Genomic DNA, 21124 nt, shown 5'->3' on the forward strand with positions numbered 1-21124 from the left:
GCCCTGACCGCCGAACCACCTCCGCCTGACACCCCTGCTGGGAGACTCTATGTACCATCCCGGTGCCGTCAGGAGGCCTTGCTCTGGGCTCACTCCTCCCCACTCTCTGGCCACCCGGGGTCTGACAGGACCCTCCAGCTCCTCCGTCGTGCCTTCTGGTGGCCCTCCATGACTCGGGACGTCCGTGAATTCGTTTCCGCCTGTGACACCTGTGCTCGGGCTAAGTCCTCCACTCAGCCTCCCGCTGGCGACCTTCGCCCTCTCCCTGTGCCGGGACGTCCCTGGTCCCATGTCGGCCTTGACTTTGTTACCGGCCTCCCATCCGTGGACGGTCTTGACACCATCCTCACCTTTGTAGACCGGTTTTCAAAGGCGGTGCATCTGGTCGCCCTGGCCGGCCTCCCTTCCGCCAAACGGACAGCTGAGCTCTTCTTAGACCATGTCGTCGGGCTTCACGGGTTCCCCAAGGACATAGTCTCCGACAGGGGGCCCCAGTTCACCGCCAGGTTCTGGAAAGCCTTTTGCCGCTTGATTGGAACATCTCCCAGCCTCTCGTCCGGCTATCACCCTCAGACCAATGGGCAGGTTGAACGGACCAATCAACAACTGGGGCGCTTCTTGAGGTGCTTTGTCTCCGCCCAACCGTCGCTTTGGCCTCGTTACCTGTTGTGGCCTGAGCTGTCTCATAACCTTCACGTCTCTTCTGCCACCGGTCTCTCGCCCTTTGAAGTCTGTCATGGCTTTCATCCTCCTATCTTCAGCCACCAGGAGGCGGAGGTCGACGTGCCTGCTGCTGAACGGATGGTCCGCCGCTGTCGTCAGGCCTGGATCAAGGCGCGGGCTGCCATTTCCCGAGCCAACGCTCTGTACGCCAAGCAGCATCGTCGCCGCCACCGCCCGGGTCATCCTCTTCAGCCGGGGGATCGCGTCTGGCTCTCCACAAGGCACCTGCGGCTCCGCACCGAGTCCAAGAAGCTCACTCCCAGGTTCGTTGGCCCATACGAGGTCGCTGCCCGGCTCAACCCCGTGACTTATCGTCTCCGGCTTCCGCCCGCCATGAAGGTCCACGTCTCGCAGCTTAAACGGCGCGTTACTTCCTCGCTGGCGCCCCCCTCCCCGCCAGCGGGTTTAAAAGAGAGACGCCACCCACCTGTTCGCCGCTCAGACATCGTTCTCTTCATGTCAGGAGCTCCGAAACCTTGCCGACGTCAGTCTCCGCCTGATTCAGCAACTGTGAGTGTTTTTCCTCTCGATTCTTTTTCTCCGCTCGCTCTCCGTCTGTAACGCCAGTTCCGAAGCCACGCTTCGTGCACTGATCGTTACTAGAATAACTGCGTGTCTGTTCCAACCCACCGCTAGCCTTCGCCGCGTTTGGGTCTAGCCAGCACGCCACACGGGCACGCCGAATTACTGTGTGTAATTCGCCCGATCGTGACAGTTAGCAATTGAAGATTTATGTAAATTTGACAAGCTGAACACATTCTGGACTGTACAGGAGACACGGCACGGAGGAGATTGATTGACAGTGGTCTACAGCCGAGCAGGATGAAGAACACAATGCGCTGTAAACCCCCCCCCCCAAAAAAATCGCGAAACAGTGAGGCCACGAAAAGTGAACCGCGTTATAGCAAGGGACCACTGTAGCGTGTTCAGTTTTGCTTCCTCAACATCTTGTGTTTGATTAGCCCCAGCTGTGTATTTAATCCTTTGTCTTCCTTTTCTTGTTGTCATCACATCTGTGTTTCCTCCGTGTTTTCCCCGGAACTCCAAGGTTTTTCTAGTGTTCGGGTTTTGTGTTTATATGCTTAGTTTAGTATCTTGTAGTTCTAGCTTCCTTAGTTCTTTTGTATTTAGTGATTTCTTGTTCCCAGGTTTTATTCCTGTCCCTCCTCCTGTGTTACATGTATCATGTGTAGTTAAGTTTTCATGTCTGCTTTTACCCGGTTCCAGCATCTAGTCCAAGTTTCTGTCTTTCTCTCATCTTTACTGTTTTATTTTGATAGTTCCTTGTCTTGTATATAGTGCATTCAGTTTTTCCTCCTGGTCTCATGTGTGGATGTGTGTGTGTAAGATTAGCCCCAGCCGTGTTTCCCTCCTAGTTGCCATCCCCTCGTTATCCTTTGTGTATTTAGTCCTTTATCTTCCTTTACCTGTTGTTATTGTGTTTGTAATTCCTCCATGTTTTTTCCCGAGGTTCCAAGGTTTTTCTAGTGTTCTGATTTTGGGTGTATTTCCCCAGTTCAGGCATTGCTCTGTTTAGTTTCAGATCCATGTTTTTCCCTGTTTTGTTTTTCTGCCTAAATAAATGGCATGCCTTTAGTTTAAATTCAGAAAAAATTCAGCTTCTCCTCTCTCCACACTTTAACATTGTTACCTCTCTCTCTCTCTCTCGCTCTCTCTACACACACACACACACACATATATATCTATCTATAAATATCATATATATATATATATGATATACGTAATAATACATCAGTTTTTTCTGCGGTGTAATAGTTGTGTTATACTGAGTCTTTTCTTTTTAGATTGCAAATCTAAATCTTTTTTATTAAATGTGGAAAACCAGACGAACACTCTGATCCATATGCTTATTGAGAAAGTGTTATCTATATGATATGAGTGGTTGTAGTCAATATTATGTAACAAATTTATATTTTTTTTTTATTTTTTTTGGCAAGATATGCAAACTAATAAGAAATGTATAAAACTATAAATCCACTGGTTTACTAGTTTTGACACTGCTGTAATAGATGGTGGACATCTGGTCTTGTATGCTCATGGTTTCCTGAATCTCTTCACAGAGATTCAGATCTTTTAAGATAAAAGCATAACAAGAAATAAACTGTTTATGAATATAGTTTTAGATACATTTGAAGAAACTAAATGTAATGTATAGTACTGATGTGTGGAAAGTCACAGTTGTGACAATACTTGAAGTCTGACTTTAACTAAGAAACTTAGATAAAATTAGCGTTAAAATGCAAACTAAGAAAAGCACGAAATATTATTTTAAATTGCCTTTATTTGTGTTCCAAGTTAAATAATGCATCCTATATCTCGAGACTAGAAAGATTATGTACATGTTACACTGTCTATTGATTAACAATATTGTTCACATTTCTCTTGAATTACATATATAAACAGATTTTTCCCCCTCCGTGCAGAAACACTCATGATTTAAATCTCAAAGCTGAACTTTTACCACATATAAAATTCAAAACTCTGTTTCTTATTTTTGTTAATTTAAATCCATACATGAGGGGATTCATGATTGGTGGGATGAGGAGAAACTCCATTGCCATAAAATTCTGAACACTGTGTGGTATTTCTTTTGAGCCAAATCGCATGTATAACAAATCAAAAAGCAAAGACACAACAACAACTGTTAAAGAGAATACATGTGGTACACATGTCTGCATGAATTTGCCCATGTTTTCTTTGGATGACTGACATGTTTTGATCAGATGTACATAAGACCAGAAAACAAAACAGATATTGCCAATGCAAAAGGTGTAACTAAAAGCAGGAATAACAATTTTAGCTACAGAGGCTGAGCAAGCCAGATTAGCAATTAACAAGTTTATACAGTAGATTCTTGGTATGTGTGAGCCACATAACCTCAATATTGCTGTTGTTATTGTGCTCATGAAGAGAAGATAAAAGGCAATAATCCAAGCAAAAAATATCAAGATACAAACTCTTTCTTTAGTCATCAGAGAGTGGTACACAAGAGGTCGACATATAGCCACGTATCTGTCATAGGCCATGAGAGCTAGAAGAGAGAAGTCAGCACCAACTGAGGAGTGCAATACAAAACCCTGCAAAAAGCATCCTGCATAAGAGATGACATGAGTGGTGGACAGAAGATCGTAGAGAAACTTGGGATAAAATGCAGCTGTCCCATAGAGTCCATTGAAACACAGACTGCAGAGGAAGATGTACATGGGTTCATGAAGGCTTTTATCCAAAATGACTGTCACAATTATTGTCAAATTTACCAGCCAAATCACACAGTAACATAGTAAAGTGAGAACAAAGAGAATGACCCTGTAGTTTGCAATATCACTTAAACCTGAGAGAGTAAAAACAGTAATTATTGACACGTTATCCATAGTAAAATATTAGTTTACCTTACTAGGTGTCATTTCAGACCTGCATAAGTAAATTTAATTTTTACAAATTAATGTTAGATGGGAAAAGAAGACTGTCTTGCACATACCTTGCAGGGTATGGCACCAGGGTTGATATACTGTTTGCGGCAGGAACAGTTGCATAGTTTAACATGACGTAAGTGCTGTTTTAACTCCTTGAGTGAAATAATGAGTCTAGGGGACCCTAGGGTCTAAGGTCCTCAGACTCAGTGTCACAACCCTCCTGCTGAATGCTATTGAAGCTCTGACAAAGGTGGGAATTGAAGATCTCTTGAACCAAGGACTACGGCAGATATGTCCAGTGAAGTTAAGAAAATAAGAACAACCTTAGGTTTCTTGTCAGCACTGTAGCCAGGATGACAAAAAAGTCATAGCATAATATTAATTAGCAATGACTTCATGGATTTCTTCACAAATCTTTACCTTTAGAGAAAAAAATAACTGAAAGACTTAGCATTATTATTATATTTCATAATATAAACATATTATATAATTATTATTTCAATGCTATTGATATTTATTTAGTCTTTCTGTCCAATTGATTTTTCCGAGTTAATGTCAGTGATTACTTCCTCCAAACCATCAACTACAAGACTACTCCAAGAAGTCCTACCAATTATTAATGCTTCAATCTTAAATACGATCAGCCTATCTTTATTAATCAGTTATGCATTAGTTATTATTAATATTATTATTTGTCTTTGACTTGTCTTACTCCCATCACCCCGAATCGGTCACAACAGTTGGCTACCCCTCCCTTAGCCTTTTCTTGGCATTTCTTCCTGTTAAAAGTTTCTCCTTCCAACTGTCACCAACTGCTTGCTCATAGGGGGTTATCTGAATGTTTGAGTTTAGTGTAGGGTTTTTACCTTACAATAAAGCACCTTGAGGGAACTGTTCTTTTAATTTGGCAGTATATACATAAAATTGAACTGAATTGAAAATTGAACTTACACTACATGTTTTAGTACATCAGGTCTGCCCACCATATGATATAATTCACCACTGGGTGGGTAATCAGGTAACAATTTAGCTCTTCTCGTCACCCAAATGTCCAGACATTCAGCCACAGATAAAATAATATAATTGCAAAATCAATCATCAGCCTACAAGTTACGGTGTCCTGGTGCCACAAGCACATAACAACGCCCCTATGCTTGAACATGATTTTTGTCATGGACAACATATGGCTAGGACAGATGTCCAACAAAAGAAAACCACTCTGGTTCAGACTGGGCAAGCCATTCCTGCCAGTCACATCCCTCCAGGTCACACAATCATTGCCCAAATGAGTGTTGACATCACCCAGCAGAACAATGGAGTACCCACATGGAAGTCACCACTACCAGTACTCTGAACTATTGTTTGGTGCACTGGCACAAACAAAAGTCAGGACCTGTTCCTTGACTCGAATGCACAAGGAATTATCTGTCTTGTCCATCAAAGTAAAACCCCAATATACAGGTAGCAAGCATGGGAGATACAAGTATACTACCCCCTGACTGCTGCCTCTCAACTTGGGCCACTCTAAAGTGGAACAGACTCTCCTGTCTCCAACCAACCGGTTCCAAGGTCTGAGCTGTGAGTTGAGGTAATTCCAAATATATCTAGTTAGTATCTCTCAACCTCAGTCACCAGCTTATGCTTCTTCTCCACCAGAGAAGTAATGTTCCATGTACCACAAGCCAATTTTAAAAGCTCAGGATCAGAGTGCCAGGACATTCAGTCCTTGACTGCTGCCTGTTCCATAAAGCATAATCCACAATGGCAAAGCCAAGCTGGGCCCCATGGATGAAGGCCTGCTGCCAGATGCTCACCCTGGGCCGTTCTTCAGGATGGGACCATAGTGGCCCTGTCCTGGGCAGGGTAGACTTGACCCTTTATCCAGCACCTGGTTGCTTCGTGCACTGATCGTTACTAGAATAACTGCGTGTCTGTTCCAACCCACCGCTAGCCTTCGCCGCGTTTGGGTCTAGCCAGCACGCCACACGGGCACGCCGAATTACTGTGTGTAATTCGCCCGATCGTGACAGTTAGCAATTGAAGATTTATGTAAATTTGACAAGCTGAACACATTCTGGACTGTACAGGAGACACGGCACGGAGGAGATTGATTGACAATGGTCTACAGCCGAGCAGGATGAAGAACACAATGCGCTGTAAACCCCAAAAAAAATCGCGAAACAGTGAGGCCACGAAAAGTGAACCGCGTTATAGCAAGGGACCACTGTAGCGTGTTCAGTTTTGCTTCCTCAAGATCTTGTGTTTGATTAGCCCCAGCTGTGTATTTAATCCTTTGTCTTCCTTTTCTTGTTGTCATCACATCTGTGTTTCCTCCGTGTTTTCCCCGGAACTCCAAGGTTTTTCTAGTGTTCCGGGTTTTGTGTTTATATGCTTAGTTTAGTATCTTGTAGTTCTAGCTTCCTTAGTTCTTTTGTATTTAGTGATTTCTTGTTCCCAGGTTTTATTCCTATCCCTCCTCCTGTGTTACATGTATCATGTGTAGTTAAGTTTTCATGTCTGCTTTTACCCGGTTCCAGCATCTAGTCCAAGTTTCTGTCTTTCTCTCATCTTTACTGTTTTATTTTGATAGTTCCTTGTCTTGTATATAGTGCATTCAGTTTTTCCTCCTGGTCTCATGTGTGGATGTGTGTGTGTAAGATTAGCCCCAGCCGTGTTTCCCTCCTAGTTGCCATCCCCTCGTTATCCTTTGTGTATTTAGTCCTTTATCTTCCTTTACCTGTTGTTATTGTGTTTGTAATTCCTCCATGTTTTTTCCCGAGGTTCCAAGGTTTTTCTAGTGTTCTGATTTTGGGTGTATTTGCATAGTTTCCCCAGTTCAGGCATTGCTCTGTTTAGTTTCAGATCCATGTTTTTCCCTGTTTTGTTTTTCTGCCTAAATAAATGGCATGCCTTTAGTTTAAATTCAGAAAAAATTCAGCTTCTCCTCTCTCCACACTTTAACATTGTTACCTCTCTCTCTCTCTCTCGCTCTCTCTCTCTACACACACACACACACACACACACACACATATATATCTATCTATAAATATCATATATATATATATGATATACGTAATAATACATCAGTTTTTTCTGCAGTGTAATAGTTGTGTTATACTGAGTCTTTTCTTTTTAGATTGCAAATCTAAATCTTTTTTTTATTAAATGTGGAAAAACCAGACGAACACTCTGATCCATATGCTTATTGAGAAAGTGTTATCTATATGATATGAGTGGTTGTAGTCAATATTATGTAACAAATTTATATATATATATTTTTTTTTTTTGGCAAGATATGCAAACTAATAAGAAATGTATAAAACTATAAATCCACTGGTTAACTAGTTTTGACACTGCTGTAATAGATGGTGGACATCTGGTCTTGTATGCTCATGGTTTCCTGAATCTCCTCACAGAGATTCAGATCTTTTAAGATAAAAGCATAACAAGAAATAAACTGTTTATGAATATAGTTTTAGATACATTTGAAGAAACTAAATGTAATGTATGGTACTGATGTGTAGAAGGCCACAGTTGTGACAATACTTGAAGTCTGATTTTAACTAAGAAACTTAGATAAAATTAGCGTTAAAATGCAAACTAAGAAAAACACGAAATATTATTTTAAATTGCCTTTATTTGTGTTCCAAGTTAAATAATGCATCCTATATCTCGAGACTAGAAAGATTATGTACATGTTACACTGTCTATTGATTAACAATACAGTTCACATTTCTCTTGAATTACATATGTACATTATAAACAGTTTTTTCCCCCTCCGTGCAGAAACACTCATGACTTAAATCTAAAAGCTGAACTTTTACCACATATAAAATTCAAAACTCTGTTTCTTATTTTTGTTAATTTAAATCCATACATGAGGGGATTCATGATTGGTGGGATGAGGAGAAACTCCATTGCCATAAAATTCTGAACACTTTGTGGTATTTCTTTTGAGCCAAATCGCATGTATAACATATCAAAAAGCAAAGACACAACAACAACTGTTAAAGAGAATAAATGTGGCACACATGTCTGCATGAATTTGCCCATGTTTTCTTTGGATGACTGACATGTTTTGATCAGATGTACATAAGACCAGAAAACAAAACAGACATTGCCAAAACAAAAGGTGTAACTAAAAGCAGGAATAACAATTTTAGCTACAGACGCAGAGCAAGCCAGATTAGCAATTAACCAGTTTATACAGTAGATTCTTGGTATGTGTGAGCCACATAACCTCAACACTGCTGTTGTTATTGTGCTCATGAAGAGAAGATAAAATGCAATAATCCAAGCAAAAAATATCAAGATACAAACTTTTTGTTTAGTCATCAGAGAGTGGTACACAAGAGGTCGACATATAGCCACGTATCTGTCATAGGCCATGAGAGCTAGGAGAGAGAAGTCAGCAGCAACTGAGGAGTGCAATACAAAACCCTGCAAAAAGCATCCTGCATAAGAAATAACATGAGTGGTGGACAGAAGATCGTAGAGAAACTTGGGATAAAATGCAGCTGTCCCATAGAGTCCATTGAAACACAGACTGCAGAGGAAGATGTACATGGGATCATGAAGACTTTTATCCAAAATGACTGTCACAATTATTGTCAAATTTACCAGCCAAATCACACAGTAACACAGTAAAGTGAGAACAAAGAGAATGACCTTGTAGTTTGCAATATCACTTAAACCTGAAAGAGTAAAAACAGTAATTATTGAAACATTATCCATAGTAAAATATTAGTTTACCTTACTAGGTGTCATTTCAGACCTGCATAAGTAAATTTTATTTTTACAAATTAATGTTAGATGGGAAAAGAAGACTGTCTTGCACATACCTTGCAGGGTATGGGACCAGGGTTGATATACTGTTTGTGGCAGGAACAGTTGCATAGTTAACATGATGTAAGTGCTGTTTTAACTCCTCGAGTGAAATAATTAATGAGTCTAGGGGACCCTAGGGTCTAAGGTCCTCAGACTCAGTGTCACAACCCTCCTGCTGAATGCTATTGAAGCTCTGACAAAGGTGGGAATTGAAGATCACTGGAAATATCTGCCATAGTCCTTGGTTCAAGAGAAGTTAAGAAAAAAAGAACAACCTTAGGTTTCTTGTCAGCGCTGTAGCCAGGATGACAAAAAAGTCATAGCATAATATTAATTAGCAATGACTACATGGATTTCTTCACAAATCTTTACCTTTAGAGAAAAAAATTACTGAAAGACTTAGCATTATTATTATATTTCATAATATAATCATATTATAGAATTATTATTTCAATACTATTGATAGTTATTTAGAGTCTTTCTCTCCAATTGATTTTTCTGAGTTAATGTCAGTGATTACTTCCTCCAAACCATCAACTTGTCTTCCTACAAGACTACTCCAAGAAGTCCTACCAATTATTAATGCTTCAATCTTAAATATGATCAGCCTATCTTTATTAATCAGTTATGCATTAGTTATTATTAACGTTATTATTTGTCTTTGACTTGTCTTACTCCCATCACCCCGAATCGGTCACAACAGTTGGCTACCCCTCCCTTAGCCTTTTCTTGGCATTTCTTCCTGTTAAAAGTTTCTCCTTCCAACTGTCGCCAACTGCTTGCTCATAGGGGGTTATCTGAATATTTGAGTTTAGTGTAGGGTTTTTACCTTACAATAAAGCACCTTGAGGGAATTGTTCTTTTGATTTGGCAGTATATACATAAAATTGAACTGAATTGAAAATTGAACTTACACTACATGTTTTAGTTCACAAGGTCTGCCCACCATCTTCCTCCACCATCTGATATAATTCACCACCAGGTGGGTAATCAGTTAACAATTTAGCTCTTCTCGTCACCCAAATATCCAAGACATTCAGCCACAGATATAATAATACAATTGCAAAATCAATCATCAGCTTACAAGTTATGGTGTCCTGGTGCCACATGCACATAACAACGCCCCTATGCTTGAACATGATTTTTGTCATGGACAACATATGGCTAGGACAGATGTCCAATAAAAGAAAACCACTCTGGTTCAGACTGGGCAAGCCATTCCTGCCAGTCACATCCTCCAGGTCACACAATCATTGCCCAAATGAGTGTTGACATCACCCAGCAGAACAATGGAGTACCCACATGGAAGTCACCACTACCAGTACTCTGAACTATTGTTTGGTGCATTGGCACAAACAAAAGTCAGGACCTGTTCCTTGACTCGAATCCACAAGGAATTAACTGTCTTGTCCATCAAAGTAAAGCCCCAATATGCAGGTAGCAAGCATGGGGGATACAAGTATACTACCCATTGACTGCTGCCTCTCAACTTGGGCCACTCCAAAGTGGAACAGATTTTCCTGTCTCCAACCAACCGGTTCCAAGGTCCGAGCTGTGAGTTGAGGCAACTCCAAATATATCTAGTCAGTATCTCTCAACCTCAGTCACCAGCTTATGCTTCTTCTCCACCAGAGAAGTAATGTTCCATGTAACACAAGCCAATTTTAAAAGCTCAGGATCAGAGTGCCAGGACATTCGGTCCCTGACTGCCAGTGTTGGTCAAGTTACTTGAAAAAAGTAATCAGTAACTAATTACTGATTACTTCCCCAAAAAAGTAATCCCGTTACTTTACTGATTACTTATTTTCAAAAGTAATTAATTACCTAGTTACTTAGTTACTTTTTAAAAACACGATTTACAATCTGAATAGGTGATAAAGCAATAGATCTTTCAGCCCAATTCTACTTTTTCTGCATAATCCATCATACAAAATGTAATCAAATGGAAAAGTCTCTTTTTAAAACTTGGTTTTATTAGTTTTAATCTTTTAACTTTATGCATCAAGCAAAAATTAAATTATATGCAACATTCTCTGACTGGAAGAAATTTGTTTAACATTTAAACCTATTTTCTGGACATTCCAGTACATAAAATAAAATGTTTTTTTGTGTTTACACTCAGTCTTTCAAATAAATGCAAGTGAAACACAGCAGAAAATAAATAAAATCAAAGACTCAGCGGTCCTGTTGCTCTATTTTCACCTGTATAGCAGGCGGATGTTTGCCCTGGTGCAGGTGCCATGAGCGGTCAGTGGAAGAATCCCATGAGTTTCTCTGTGAATTTCTCATTCCGTGGTAGCGTACTCGGCGCTTGCTCGGAAGTTAAGGGGTTTTTTCGCTGTAAAAAGAAGTTTTCTTCCCACGCAGTGAACAGCGGACGCTAATGTTTTTGTCAGTTTTTACGGAATCACACTCAAAGTAAGGTCAGTCCTTCCAGGCTTTAAACGCTGCACGCTCATACTCTCTCTGCACTCGATATATTATCCATTGTTGATCTGCACACAGCCACGAACGTCGCACTCGCTTACGTCATTGTCATGAGACACTCTCGCGAAAAAAATCACGGTTTTAGTAACGCAGTAACGCAGCATGCTTACGGGAAAGTAACAGTAATCTAATTACCGTTTTTGCAATAGTAATCCCTTACTTCAATCGTTACTTGAAAAAAGTAATCAGATTACGTTACTTGCAACGCGTTACTGCCCATCTCTGCTGACTGCTGCCTGTTCCATAAAGCATAATCCACAATGGCAAAGCCAAGCTGGGCCCCATGGATGAAGGCCTGCTGCCAGATGCTCACCCTGGGCCGTTCTTCAGGATGGGACCATAGTGGCCCTGTCCTGGGCAGGGTAGACTTGACCCTTTATCCAGCACCTGGTTGCCTTGGGAGACCCTACCATCCAGTCTAACTCCTGGGATCGCTGCAAGACACAAACCTCTCCAACACAATGAGTTGCCAAATCACAGATGGGGTTTCTGTTTTCTACCAGAAATTCCTGAAAGGGAATATTTAGCAATCGGTTATGCAAGTGAAGAATGATCTGAAATGGCTAACATGGATTAAATAAGAAGGAAAGAAGGGCCTAAAATTAAGGTTTTGGAGTAACCTAGTCAAACTTAAATCTTGAGTTCTCTGGCATGTTCTTAAACATGCCATTCATGCTCAAAAAATCTCAGTTGTGGCTGAATTAAGACAATTCTGCCAAGGCAAGCTGGCCCACATTCCTCCAGAGTAAAAGACTCATTGCCAGTTATTCGAAATGCTTGATTGCAGTTCTCACTGCCAAGGGTCCCACAGTTAGTTATTAGGTATATAGGGCAATTACTTTTTCCACGTAGGGCCAGAAAGGTTTTGAAAGCTTTATTATCCATATTAAATTAAGGAAAAAATCGTCATTTCAAAACTGCATTTTATATTTACTCAGGTTTTCTTTATCTAATATAAAAAATCTGAAACATATAAATAAATACACATAAATAAATGCAAAAAAGAAACAAACACAGGAAGGTGGCAAACACTTTATGTTACAAATACTGTATGTTATCATTTCTGTTCCAAACACAGCTTATCCAGCTGAAAGTAAAGACTGGTACCATCAGTACCATCATTTGTAATAAAATGTTTTCAGAAATGTGTTTTGGGTGTCTTAAGGGAAAATGTAAATAGAAGACAAGATTCATTATACACTGAACAAAATTATAAGCGCAACACTTTTGTTTTTGCTCCCATTTTTCATCAGCTGAACTCAAAGATCTGAAACATTTTCTACATACACAAAAGACCCATTACTCTCAAATATTGTTCACAAATCTGTCTAAATCTTTGTGAACAATATTTGAGAGTAATGGGTCTTTTGTGTATGTAGAAAATGTTTCAGATCTTGTAGTTCAGCTCATGAAAATGGGAGCAAAAACAAAAGTATTATGCTTATATTTTTGTTCCGTGTAGTTTGCAGAGATAAGGTTCAGTTGATGCTATAAATAGTATAATGTTTGGTTTAATACCCCACAACGTATGCTTAGCTGCTTTATATTGATTTTATCTTGGTGTTTCATACTATCTAGCCTTTTTATTTTAATTGAAAGCTAAAGCAAGTCTGTACACTCCTCGAATAAAGTGTGTCATTCTGTTTTAATAAAGACAACTCACTGGGTTTAAAATCCAGTTAGTTGCTTTCAACTGGTTGTGCCAGTTCATTAATCCTTTCACAATTCATACAAATGATTGATCAACTAGTCACAGACCTATATTGTTACATACTCTGAATATACTGCTATTTCAAACTTTCTTCACATGAAAGGGGATATAATCGTTTAGTATTTTGAAATACAAGGGTTTGTGGTATGGTGTGATGACAGCCACTTAATTTTATATGTAAAGAAAAAGACTATTTTCAAACTTAAGGTATGGAGAGGCCTAGTTCAGGGAGTTTTTTAACTTGACAGAGCTTCAGCAGCATCACAAGGGTGGCTGGGGTCATTAAGTCTGAATGGATTGTGTTTCTCACCTCTGTTGCTGAGGTAAGGAACATGTACTGATCTGTGGCCTGTGCAGTTGCAAGGGCCTGTTGTGGTGGCAACCCTGAACAGTGAACCCCAGGTGTGAAGTGAACCATCAAGCTCAAAAAGAGACTGTGTAAGAAAAAACAACACTATTAATTTAGTAAATAAATTAGTGGCTCAGATTTTCAGTAATTACCCGACAATGCAATTCTGGACCAAATGTAGGTATGTATAACTAAAGGTGAAACAAAACATCTCAGTCAACCAGAAAAAGAAGCTTGACTTCAAAGTAAGATGTAACTAAATAAAACTCATTTTTTATTAGAAAACAAAAACATATAAATAAATGAATGTACAGGAACAATGTACAGGGAGTGTGTTTAGTTTATATGTTCAAACCAAAAGGAAGCTCTGATGCTTATATTTCAATTAATGAAGACAACCTAGAAATAATATGTAGATGTCACAGTGTCTATTGATTAACAATATAGATCACATTTCTCTTGAATTAAATATGTACAAATATAAACAGACACACTCATGACTTTAATATAAAAGCTGAACTTTTACCACATATAAAATTCAAAACTCTGTTTCTAATTTGTGTCAGTTTGAATCCATACATGAGGGGATTAATAATTGGTGGGATGAAGAGAATCTCCATTGCCATAAAATTTTCAAAACTTTGTGGTATTTCTTTTGAGCCAAATCGCATGTATAACATATCAAAAAGAAAAGACACAACAACAACTGCTAAAGAGAATAAATGTGGCACACATGTCTGCATGAATTTGTTCCAGTTTTCTTTGGATGACTGACATGTTTTAATCAGATGTACATAAGACCAGAAAACAAAAACGGCATGACCAAAATAAAAGGTGTAATTAAAAGCGGGAATAATAATTGTAGCTACAGAGGCAGAGCAAGCTAGATTAGAAATTAACCAGTTTATACAGTATATTCTTGGTATGTGTGAGCCACATAACCTCGATGTTGCTGTTGTTATCGTGCTCATTAAGATCAGGGAAAAAGGAGTAACCCAAGCAAAAAATACAAAGATACAAACTCTTTGTGTAGTCATCAGAGAGTGGTACACAAGAGGTCGACATATAGCCACATATCTGTCATAGGCCATGAGAGCTAGAAGGGAGAAGTCGGTACAAATTGAAGAGTGCACCATTAAACCCTGTAAAAGGCATCCTGCATAAGAGATGACATGAGTGGTGGACAGAAGATCGTAGAGAAACTTGGGATAAAATGCAGCTGTCCCATAGAGTCCATTGAAGCACAGATTGCAGAGGAAGATGTACATGGGTTCATGAAGGCTTTTATCCACAATGACTGTCACAATTATTGTCACATTTACCAGCCAAATCACACAGTAACACAGTAAAGTAAAAATAAAGATAGTGATCTTGTAGTTTGCTATACCACTTAAACCTGAAAGAGTAAAAACAGTAACCACTGACACATTATCCATAATAAAATTTTAGTTTACCTTTTTAAGGTTTCATTTCACACCTGCAACGAGAGAACATTACATTTGTAGAAGTTAATGTCACAGTAAAAAGAAGACTGTCTGTCGACTGTCTCTCTCACCAGAGGTTTATATACGCTTTGTGTTAATGGCAATTACGTAGTTTAGTTGAAGTGGTGCTTCAAGCTAGTGGTGCTTTCATTTCTTGTGTCCAATAACTAAGTTTTTTTAATTTACTTTTGAAAATGCAATTTCTGCACTTGTTTCACACATACAACGGAAATTTCTTTGCATATATGTTTCATTTTACAATATGAATTAAATTTTTTGGATGGATTTTGGTGGAGGATGGATGGATGAGAATTTTTTTGAGGGGGCGTTTTTGTATCTTTTGTGGATTTGCAAGTGCAAAGACTAGCGTTCAACGTTGGGTTACACCAGGGGTCTGCAACCTTTTACACCCAAAGAGCCATTTGGACCCGGTTTCCACGCAAAAGAAAACACTGGGAGCCGCAAATACTTTTTGACATCTAAAATGAAGATAACACTGTATATATTGTTTTTTATCTTTATGCTTTGTGTGAACAACTTAAGTGTGTTGCTTATGAAATCCATGAAGTGCTACAGAGAAAATTACATTATATTTATGTAATCAACACATTTTGAACTCTTAAAGAAATATAACAAAAGGAAAGACACCAACCTGAACTAAAATGATCCATGTAGCAAAAAAACTGTTGTCAGCCGCCACCCTTATATCCCCTTTGGGCTGTTGGAGCCTTGACCTGACTCTTAAAAATAATTGGAAAAAAAGCACTATGCTGCTGAAAAATGAAAAATAGATATTTGCAAAATTCTGCCTAAATATGTATTTTACCTGGTTAATGCGTGCGGCGGGGCGTGGTTTGCAGCGCTGCTGCAGGGGAGGCGGACGCACCTGAGCGACACCCGCAATCACGCCTCGCTGCCTTAAAGTCTGCGCTATCTGTGCTGTTGTGTTGTCGGGCTGTGAGCTGAAAAGCTACAGCCGGCTGTATGCGTACAGCAACCGTGTGTGAAAAGTGCTCAATAAAGAGATGCTCAAAAGCATGCTCATGGAAACATCGTCGGGTCTGCCGTGATATGTTTACAATGGGACTTCTGCTCCTGAACCTCTGCGCACAGAGTCCGCAAATCAGGGCTATACGAAGTCAGTTTACGCAGGACTGTAAGCTGTCATCTGTCAGGCGTGAACGGTGTTTGTCTTTAACATAGTTCACGGTGGAGAACAGCTGCTGACATAATGTGGATCCGAAGATCCATAATTGGCCTACCTGGGGTTGAAAGTCTCGATAAATGCATGGCGTTTCGGCGGGTACACCGGCTTCCGCGAGTGTGACGCTTATATTGAGCGATGAAAAAATAATAGAATATCATTTTATTTTTATATTTCAATATCACAATAATCTTCCAATTTAGAACTACAAGTTAAAAAGAACTAACATAAATAAAATACACTTCAGCTAAATACTTCTAATTTATTTGCCCAAACCAAGCGGAGCCGCACTTTAAGGACTAAAGAGCCGCATGCGGCTCCGGAGCCGCAGGTTGCCGACCCCTGGGTTACACCGACAAATCCCTGTAGTATGTACTGTGGTTACATTTCTTTACAGAAAGCAAATGTAATCAGTAACACGTTATCTTTAAGGTTCTTATGTTTGGCTCTCACAATTTCTAAAAGGAAGTCAGCCGGTACATCAGCCCCCTCATCAGTAACATCAAGTCACTGTTGTCACGTCTGCTTTATTTATAGCTTAGAGCACATCTGAACAACAGAAATTGTCCCAAAGTGCTATCGAAACAGGCACATTTAGATGCCAGCTCTCCATAACATACAGTTTTAAAATACACAAAAAGCTGAAAGGTGTGTTTTGTGATTTAGTGATTACAGTGATTTAGTCATCATTAAAATTTGTTCAGAACTTGCATGTTGATGATGATTCATCTCATAAATCATGAAACACTTATAGGTTATAGATTTATAGGTTAAAAGTATTGGTAGCTCTTTTGGTATTGCCAATGCCCTCCCTGTATTTACTTGATATTGGATCAGTACCAATATTTGCAGTATAGAACACCACTGGTCACCAGTTGGTGCAGAACAAACCACCAAGAATCTAACCAGGACTCAAATATCACACCTGTTCTTGCATCCCTTCACTGGCTCCCAGTGAAATTCAGAATCCACTTTAAACCCTGTTAGTAACATATAAAGCTCTACATGAACAGGCCCATACTTACATAGATGAGCTTATAAGACCTTATCACTGCAGCAGGCCTTTCCAATCCACTAACCAGAGTCTCCTAACTGTCCCACACTCTAATCTTAAAGCCGAGCTCACAGTGCTTTTGCATCTTTGGCATCCAAAAAAACCTGGAACAGCATTCCTTAGGTTATCGGGTCAGCTGAACAGATTGTTTTAAACAACTGCTGAGAACTAATCCTTTTCCTTTATTTTGGAATGGAATTGTGTTTTTAGGAATGAATGTCTGACCGCATAATTAATTATGTGTCTTCATATCTGTATGCTAAAACAAGTATCTGTGGCTTTTATTCAACATGTGAAGCACTTTGTAATTTTGTTTTGAAAATTGCTGTATAAATAAATTCACTATTATTAATAGTTACTTACTTAACCTCTCGTTTTATTATTGCATGTTTATATAGAATGAGTATCTAGTTAGATACCCAATTTCTAACATTTTATGGCCAAGTATAATAAGCTCAGTTTCATATCATTTAGAATCACTAAAATATGGTGTGTGGCATTCATTGATAGATAGAGCTAGTTATAATCTTCATAGCACTGATAGTGTATGATATGCCTAAGAGAAACGTGGAATATAAAAAGAATTCGTCCTACCACAGAACCATGTGGAACTCTATAATTACCCTTAGAGTGTGAATAGGACTCCACATTTTCATGAACAACTTCCAGTCTGTTAGATAGATATGATTTAAAGCACTGCAGTGTAGTACTTGTAATACCTATGGTACTCTCAAATCACTGTAATAAAATATTATGGTCAACATTATCAAACACTGCACTGAAGTCTAAAAGAACAAGCACAGAGATGATTCCATTGTCAGAGGTCATAGGAACGTAATTTTCAATCTTCACTAAATAGGTTCTTTGTACTGTGATGTTCTGAAGCTTGATTGAAACTCTTCAAAAACCATTACTCTGCAGAGGATCAGTTAGCTTTCATCATCATTTACTACTACTACACTACTATTTCAAGAATTTTTGCAATAAAAGAAAGGTTGGAGATTGACCTATAATTAGCTAAGACAGGTGGGTCAAGTGATGGCTTTTTAAGTAACAGTTTAACTACTGGTAACCTGTGGTAAGCAGCCCACTAACAGAGACAGATTGATCATATTTGAGGTTGTTTCATATATAAAGAAAACAGTGTAGGTATGATAAACACAAGATTTGCCACAAAAAGTCTTTCTGTGTAAAATCATACACATCAAGTTATAAATCATTTATTTATCTAGAATCATAGTTTTCCAAATGATCATCATTCATACTAGAACAACCTTAAAATATGTTTTCTAATTTCTGGTAATTTAAGGCCATACACAAGAGGATTTAAAGCTGGAGGAATCACAACAAACACCAGTGATAAAATGACAGCTATAAATGGATTAATCACTTCAAGATTATTCCGGCTCAAGGCAACATCACAAAATCCAGCGATAGAATAAATCACAAATGAAATTGTGTGTGGCAGACAGCTCTCTAATACCTTACCCTTAAATTCTGCTGAGCTTTTCCAGCAAATAGCCACAATTCGTAAATAGGTGTAGAGGATGTAAAAGAGGGGAAGGAAAATTGTGGCTACAGTCAAAAGCATACCTACAACATTGTTGACAGCAGTGTTAACACAAGACAATTTGACTACATTCCAGTTAGCACAGTACACTTTGTGGATCTCACTACCACATAAAGGAAGTGTGGCAGACAAACAAAGACATGCTGCAAGAGAAAATGCAGGAAGAATCCAAGCCAGTGCTGTCAACTTCACAACAGTTTTAAGAGTCATCTTTGTGTGATAGTGTAAAGGAAGGCAAACAGCTATATATCTGTCATAAGCCATAATACTGAGAACAGTCAGTTCACAGGATGCATATGAGTAAATTACATAGATCTGAGTGAAACAAGCAGGACGTGAGATCAAATGAGTGTCAGACAGAAGGTCCATGAGAAATCTGGGGAAGAAACCTGAAGACCCATACAAAGCATTAACAGATAAACATGCAATGAAAATATACATGGGCTCATGTAATGTTGTTTGTTGGGATATTACCACTATCATGAGAAGATTAGTAAAGATGGTAAAGATGAAGAGCAGAAGACAAAAAATAAAGACCATAAAGCGGTAATGTCCAATGTTTGCAAACATGGTGAAGCGAAAGTAAAATGACAGAGTGCTGTTTTCCATTTCACTTCATAGAGTCAGTGACACGGAAATTATTTCTTAGTTTGGTATGGTCTGAGAAACAATGGTCTTAAAGACAGCATCTGTGGGAAGGAACATGGAAACAGCTGTGTTATAAAATACGGTCAATATATTAATCATAACTGGTATCTCCATACCTACCAGACTATGGTTCATTCACTACTTCAGTCACTGCACTACTTTCAGCTTTGTTTTGCTCATAAATTAGGTTGTTGTTCACATATGTAGACACCACACAACAACATTAGGTAATGGGAGGAGTTTTGTAATGTTGTTGACCATAACTCATCATTGACTCCATAAATCAATATCATCTGGAGATTTCTGACACAAAAACATAGCAACCCTGTTAATGCTGATGGTGCTGAGCAAAAAAAAACAAAACAATTATAGTTATATGGCATTGTTCTCTTGAGTATGCTAAAGTTTAGCATACATTTCTGTAGAGAAACTGTAATTTGAATCTTCTTGGATTCAACAATTGTGTTGAAGTCACTTCCTGAAATATCTGTTGACAGCCAGAGAGGTGTTACTGTGGAGTCTTGGCTCTCACATAACTAAATGTGAAAAAGTCACAAAATCTGTTTTTGTTCACAAACTCTCACATAAATTGTGGCTTTGTTCATCACAGTCAGCACATTTGTAAGTTATGTATTTTAATTGGGAGTATATTTGTGCCTGAAACATGTATGTTGTCCAGACAAAATGAGGAAACATCAACATGGCAACCAAGAAAACAGAACTTAAAAAAATCTGTTGCACTTTAACTAAAGTGTGATTATTTTCTAAACCTATGTACTATATCAGTACCAGTCCAGCATAGTACAATGCTGAAATTTTCACCACACTACTGCAAACTAACGAGTTTAGTCTACACTAATGCTACCAGTATTTTCATGCATGCTCTGAATAACACAAAATTAGTATACTTTATACTAACTATACTATACTATACTATATACTTTTATAATTAATATAGCAAAACGTTTCAAAAAATATAACTCGGCAACTCATCATGTATAGATTCAATATCTGAACGAAAAAATGAATTATGACATTACATGTAAGATTTAAGTTTAGATGGACCCAGTTTTGCTCTGGGTGCGAAGCTTGGCTTTGTGTAGCCGTGAGCCACAGCAGGTGGTACTGCAGACCATCGTTGAAGTAGATAGTGTGGGGGCAGGGAGTTGGAGCGAGAGCTAACTTCAGTGCCGCTTTTCTTTAAGAGCCACCACCATTTCCAGTTGGATTAAGCTGAGTTTGGCCATTAAGTGAATGTTCATTAGCTCCCACCACGGCTAGCCACCTCGCTGGGAGCTAACAAGTCTCCGGGAGAGTTTTAGCGACCTCACTTAATGTTGCCCGTTGGTAGCCTATGTGACCCGTGGTAGGTACCTATTTAAAATAGGACAGAGCTGTAGGCGCACAGTCAGTTAAAAAGAATTTAATTTTTAATACAAAATAAAAGTAACAATGTAACAGCGGCACTTAAAAACAATTAAAAACTTTACCTTGTTTAAAAACGATAAAACTGTATGATTGCCCGTGAGACAGGACAAGCGCTGCGGGGAACCGTTTAAGAACAAATCAACATAGCACACAGGTTAAAAAGGGATGGCAACTCACACATAACCCCCAAATGGGCAAAACACTA

The 21124-nt window shown here is 39.0% G+C and overlaps 4 protein-coding genes across 4 annotated transcripts; all 4 read right to left on the bottom strand.

The window, feature by feature from the left end:
- Window positions 1-3145: 3145 nt before the first annotated feature.
- Window positions 3146-4115, bottom strand: LOC120433402 (olfactory receptor 8H1-like). The gene has a single exon (XM_039599528.1). The coding sequence runs from the start codon at window positions 4113-4115 to the stop codon at window positions 3174-3176; it is 942 nt and encodes a 313-aa protein (XP_039455462.1). The 3' UTR covers window positions 3146-3173.
- Window positions 4116-7494: 3379 nt separating this feature from the next.
- LOC116327788 (olfactory receptor 8H1-like) lies at window positions 7495-8891 on the bottom strand. The gene is made up of 2 exons (XM_039600338.1): window positions 7982-8891; window positions 7495-7583 (listed from the first exon to the last, which is right to left on the bottom strand). Exons 1-2 carry the CDS (start codon window positions 8889-8891, stop codon window positions 7495-7497), a joined length of 999 nt encoding a protein of 332 aa, XP_039456272.1.
- Window positions 8892-11780: 2889 nt separating this feature from the next.
- Window positions 11781-14967, bottom strand: LOC116327787 (olfactory receptor 6C4-like). The gene is made up of 2 exons (XM_031749449.2): window positions 14058-14967; window positions 11781-11905 (listed from the first exon to the last, which is right to left on the bottom strand). The coding sequence occupies exons 1-2, from the start codon at window positions 14965-14967 to the stop codon at window positions 11781-11783; spliced, it is 1035 nt and encodes a 344-aa protein (XP_031605309.2).
- Window positions 14968-18537: 3570 nt separating this feature from the next.
- LOC116327786 (olfactory receptor 51E1-like) lies at window positions 18538-19452 on the bottom strand. The gene has a single exon (XM_031749448.1). It carries the CDS (start codon window positions 19450-19452, stop codon window positions 18538-18540), a length of 915 nt encoding a protein of 304 aa, XP_031605308.1.
- Window positions 19453-21124: the final 1672 nt, after the last annotated feature.

Source organism: Oreochromis aureus, linkage group 16 (genome assembly GCF_013358895.1).
Source record: "Oreochromis aureus strain Israel breed Guangdong linkage group 16, ZZ_aureus, whole genome shotgun sequence".
In the NCBI taxonomy this organism is placed as follows: domain Eukaryota; kingdom Metazoa; phylum Chordata; class Actinopteri; order Cichliformes; family Cichlidae; genus Oreochromis; species Oreochromis aureus.

Bases quoted from the DNA above. Each gene is read 5' to 3' on its own strand.
- LOC120433402 (XM_039599528.1), bottom strand. From the start codon at position 4,115: ATGGATAACGTGTCAATAATTACTGTTTTTACTCTCTCAGGTTTAAGT.
- LOC116327788 (XM_039600338.1), bottom strand. From the start codon at position 8,891: ATGGATAATGTTTCAATAATTACTGTTTTTACTCTTTCAGGTTTAAGT. The intron at 7,584-7,981 runs GTAAAAGTTCAG...TTATCTTAAAAG, and splicing joins AGTTTTGAATTTTATATGTG to ATCTGAATCTCTGTGAGGAG.
- LOC116327787 (XM_031749449.2), bottom strand. From the start codon at position 14,967: ATGGATAATGTGTCAGTGGTTACTGTTTTTACTCTTTCAGGTTTAAGT. The intron at 11,906-14,057 runs GTAAAAGTTCAG...TGTGTCTTGCAG, and splicing joins AGTTTTGAATTTTATATGTG to CGATCCCAGGAGTTAGACTG.
- LOC116327786 (XM_031749448.1), bottom strand. From the start codon at position 19,452: ATGGAAAACAGCACTCTGTCATTTTACTTTCGCTTCACCATGTTTGCA.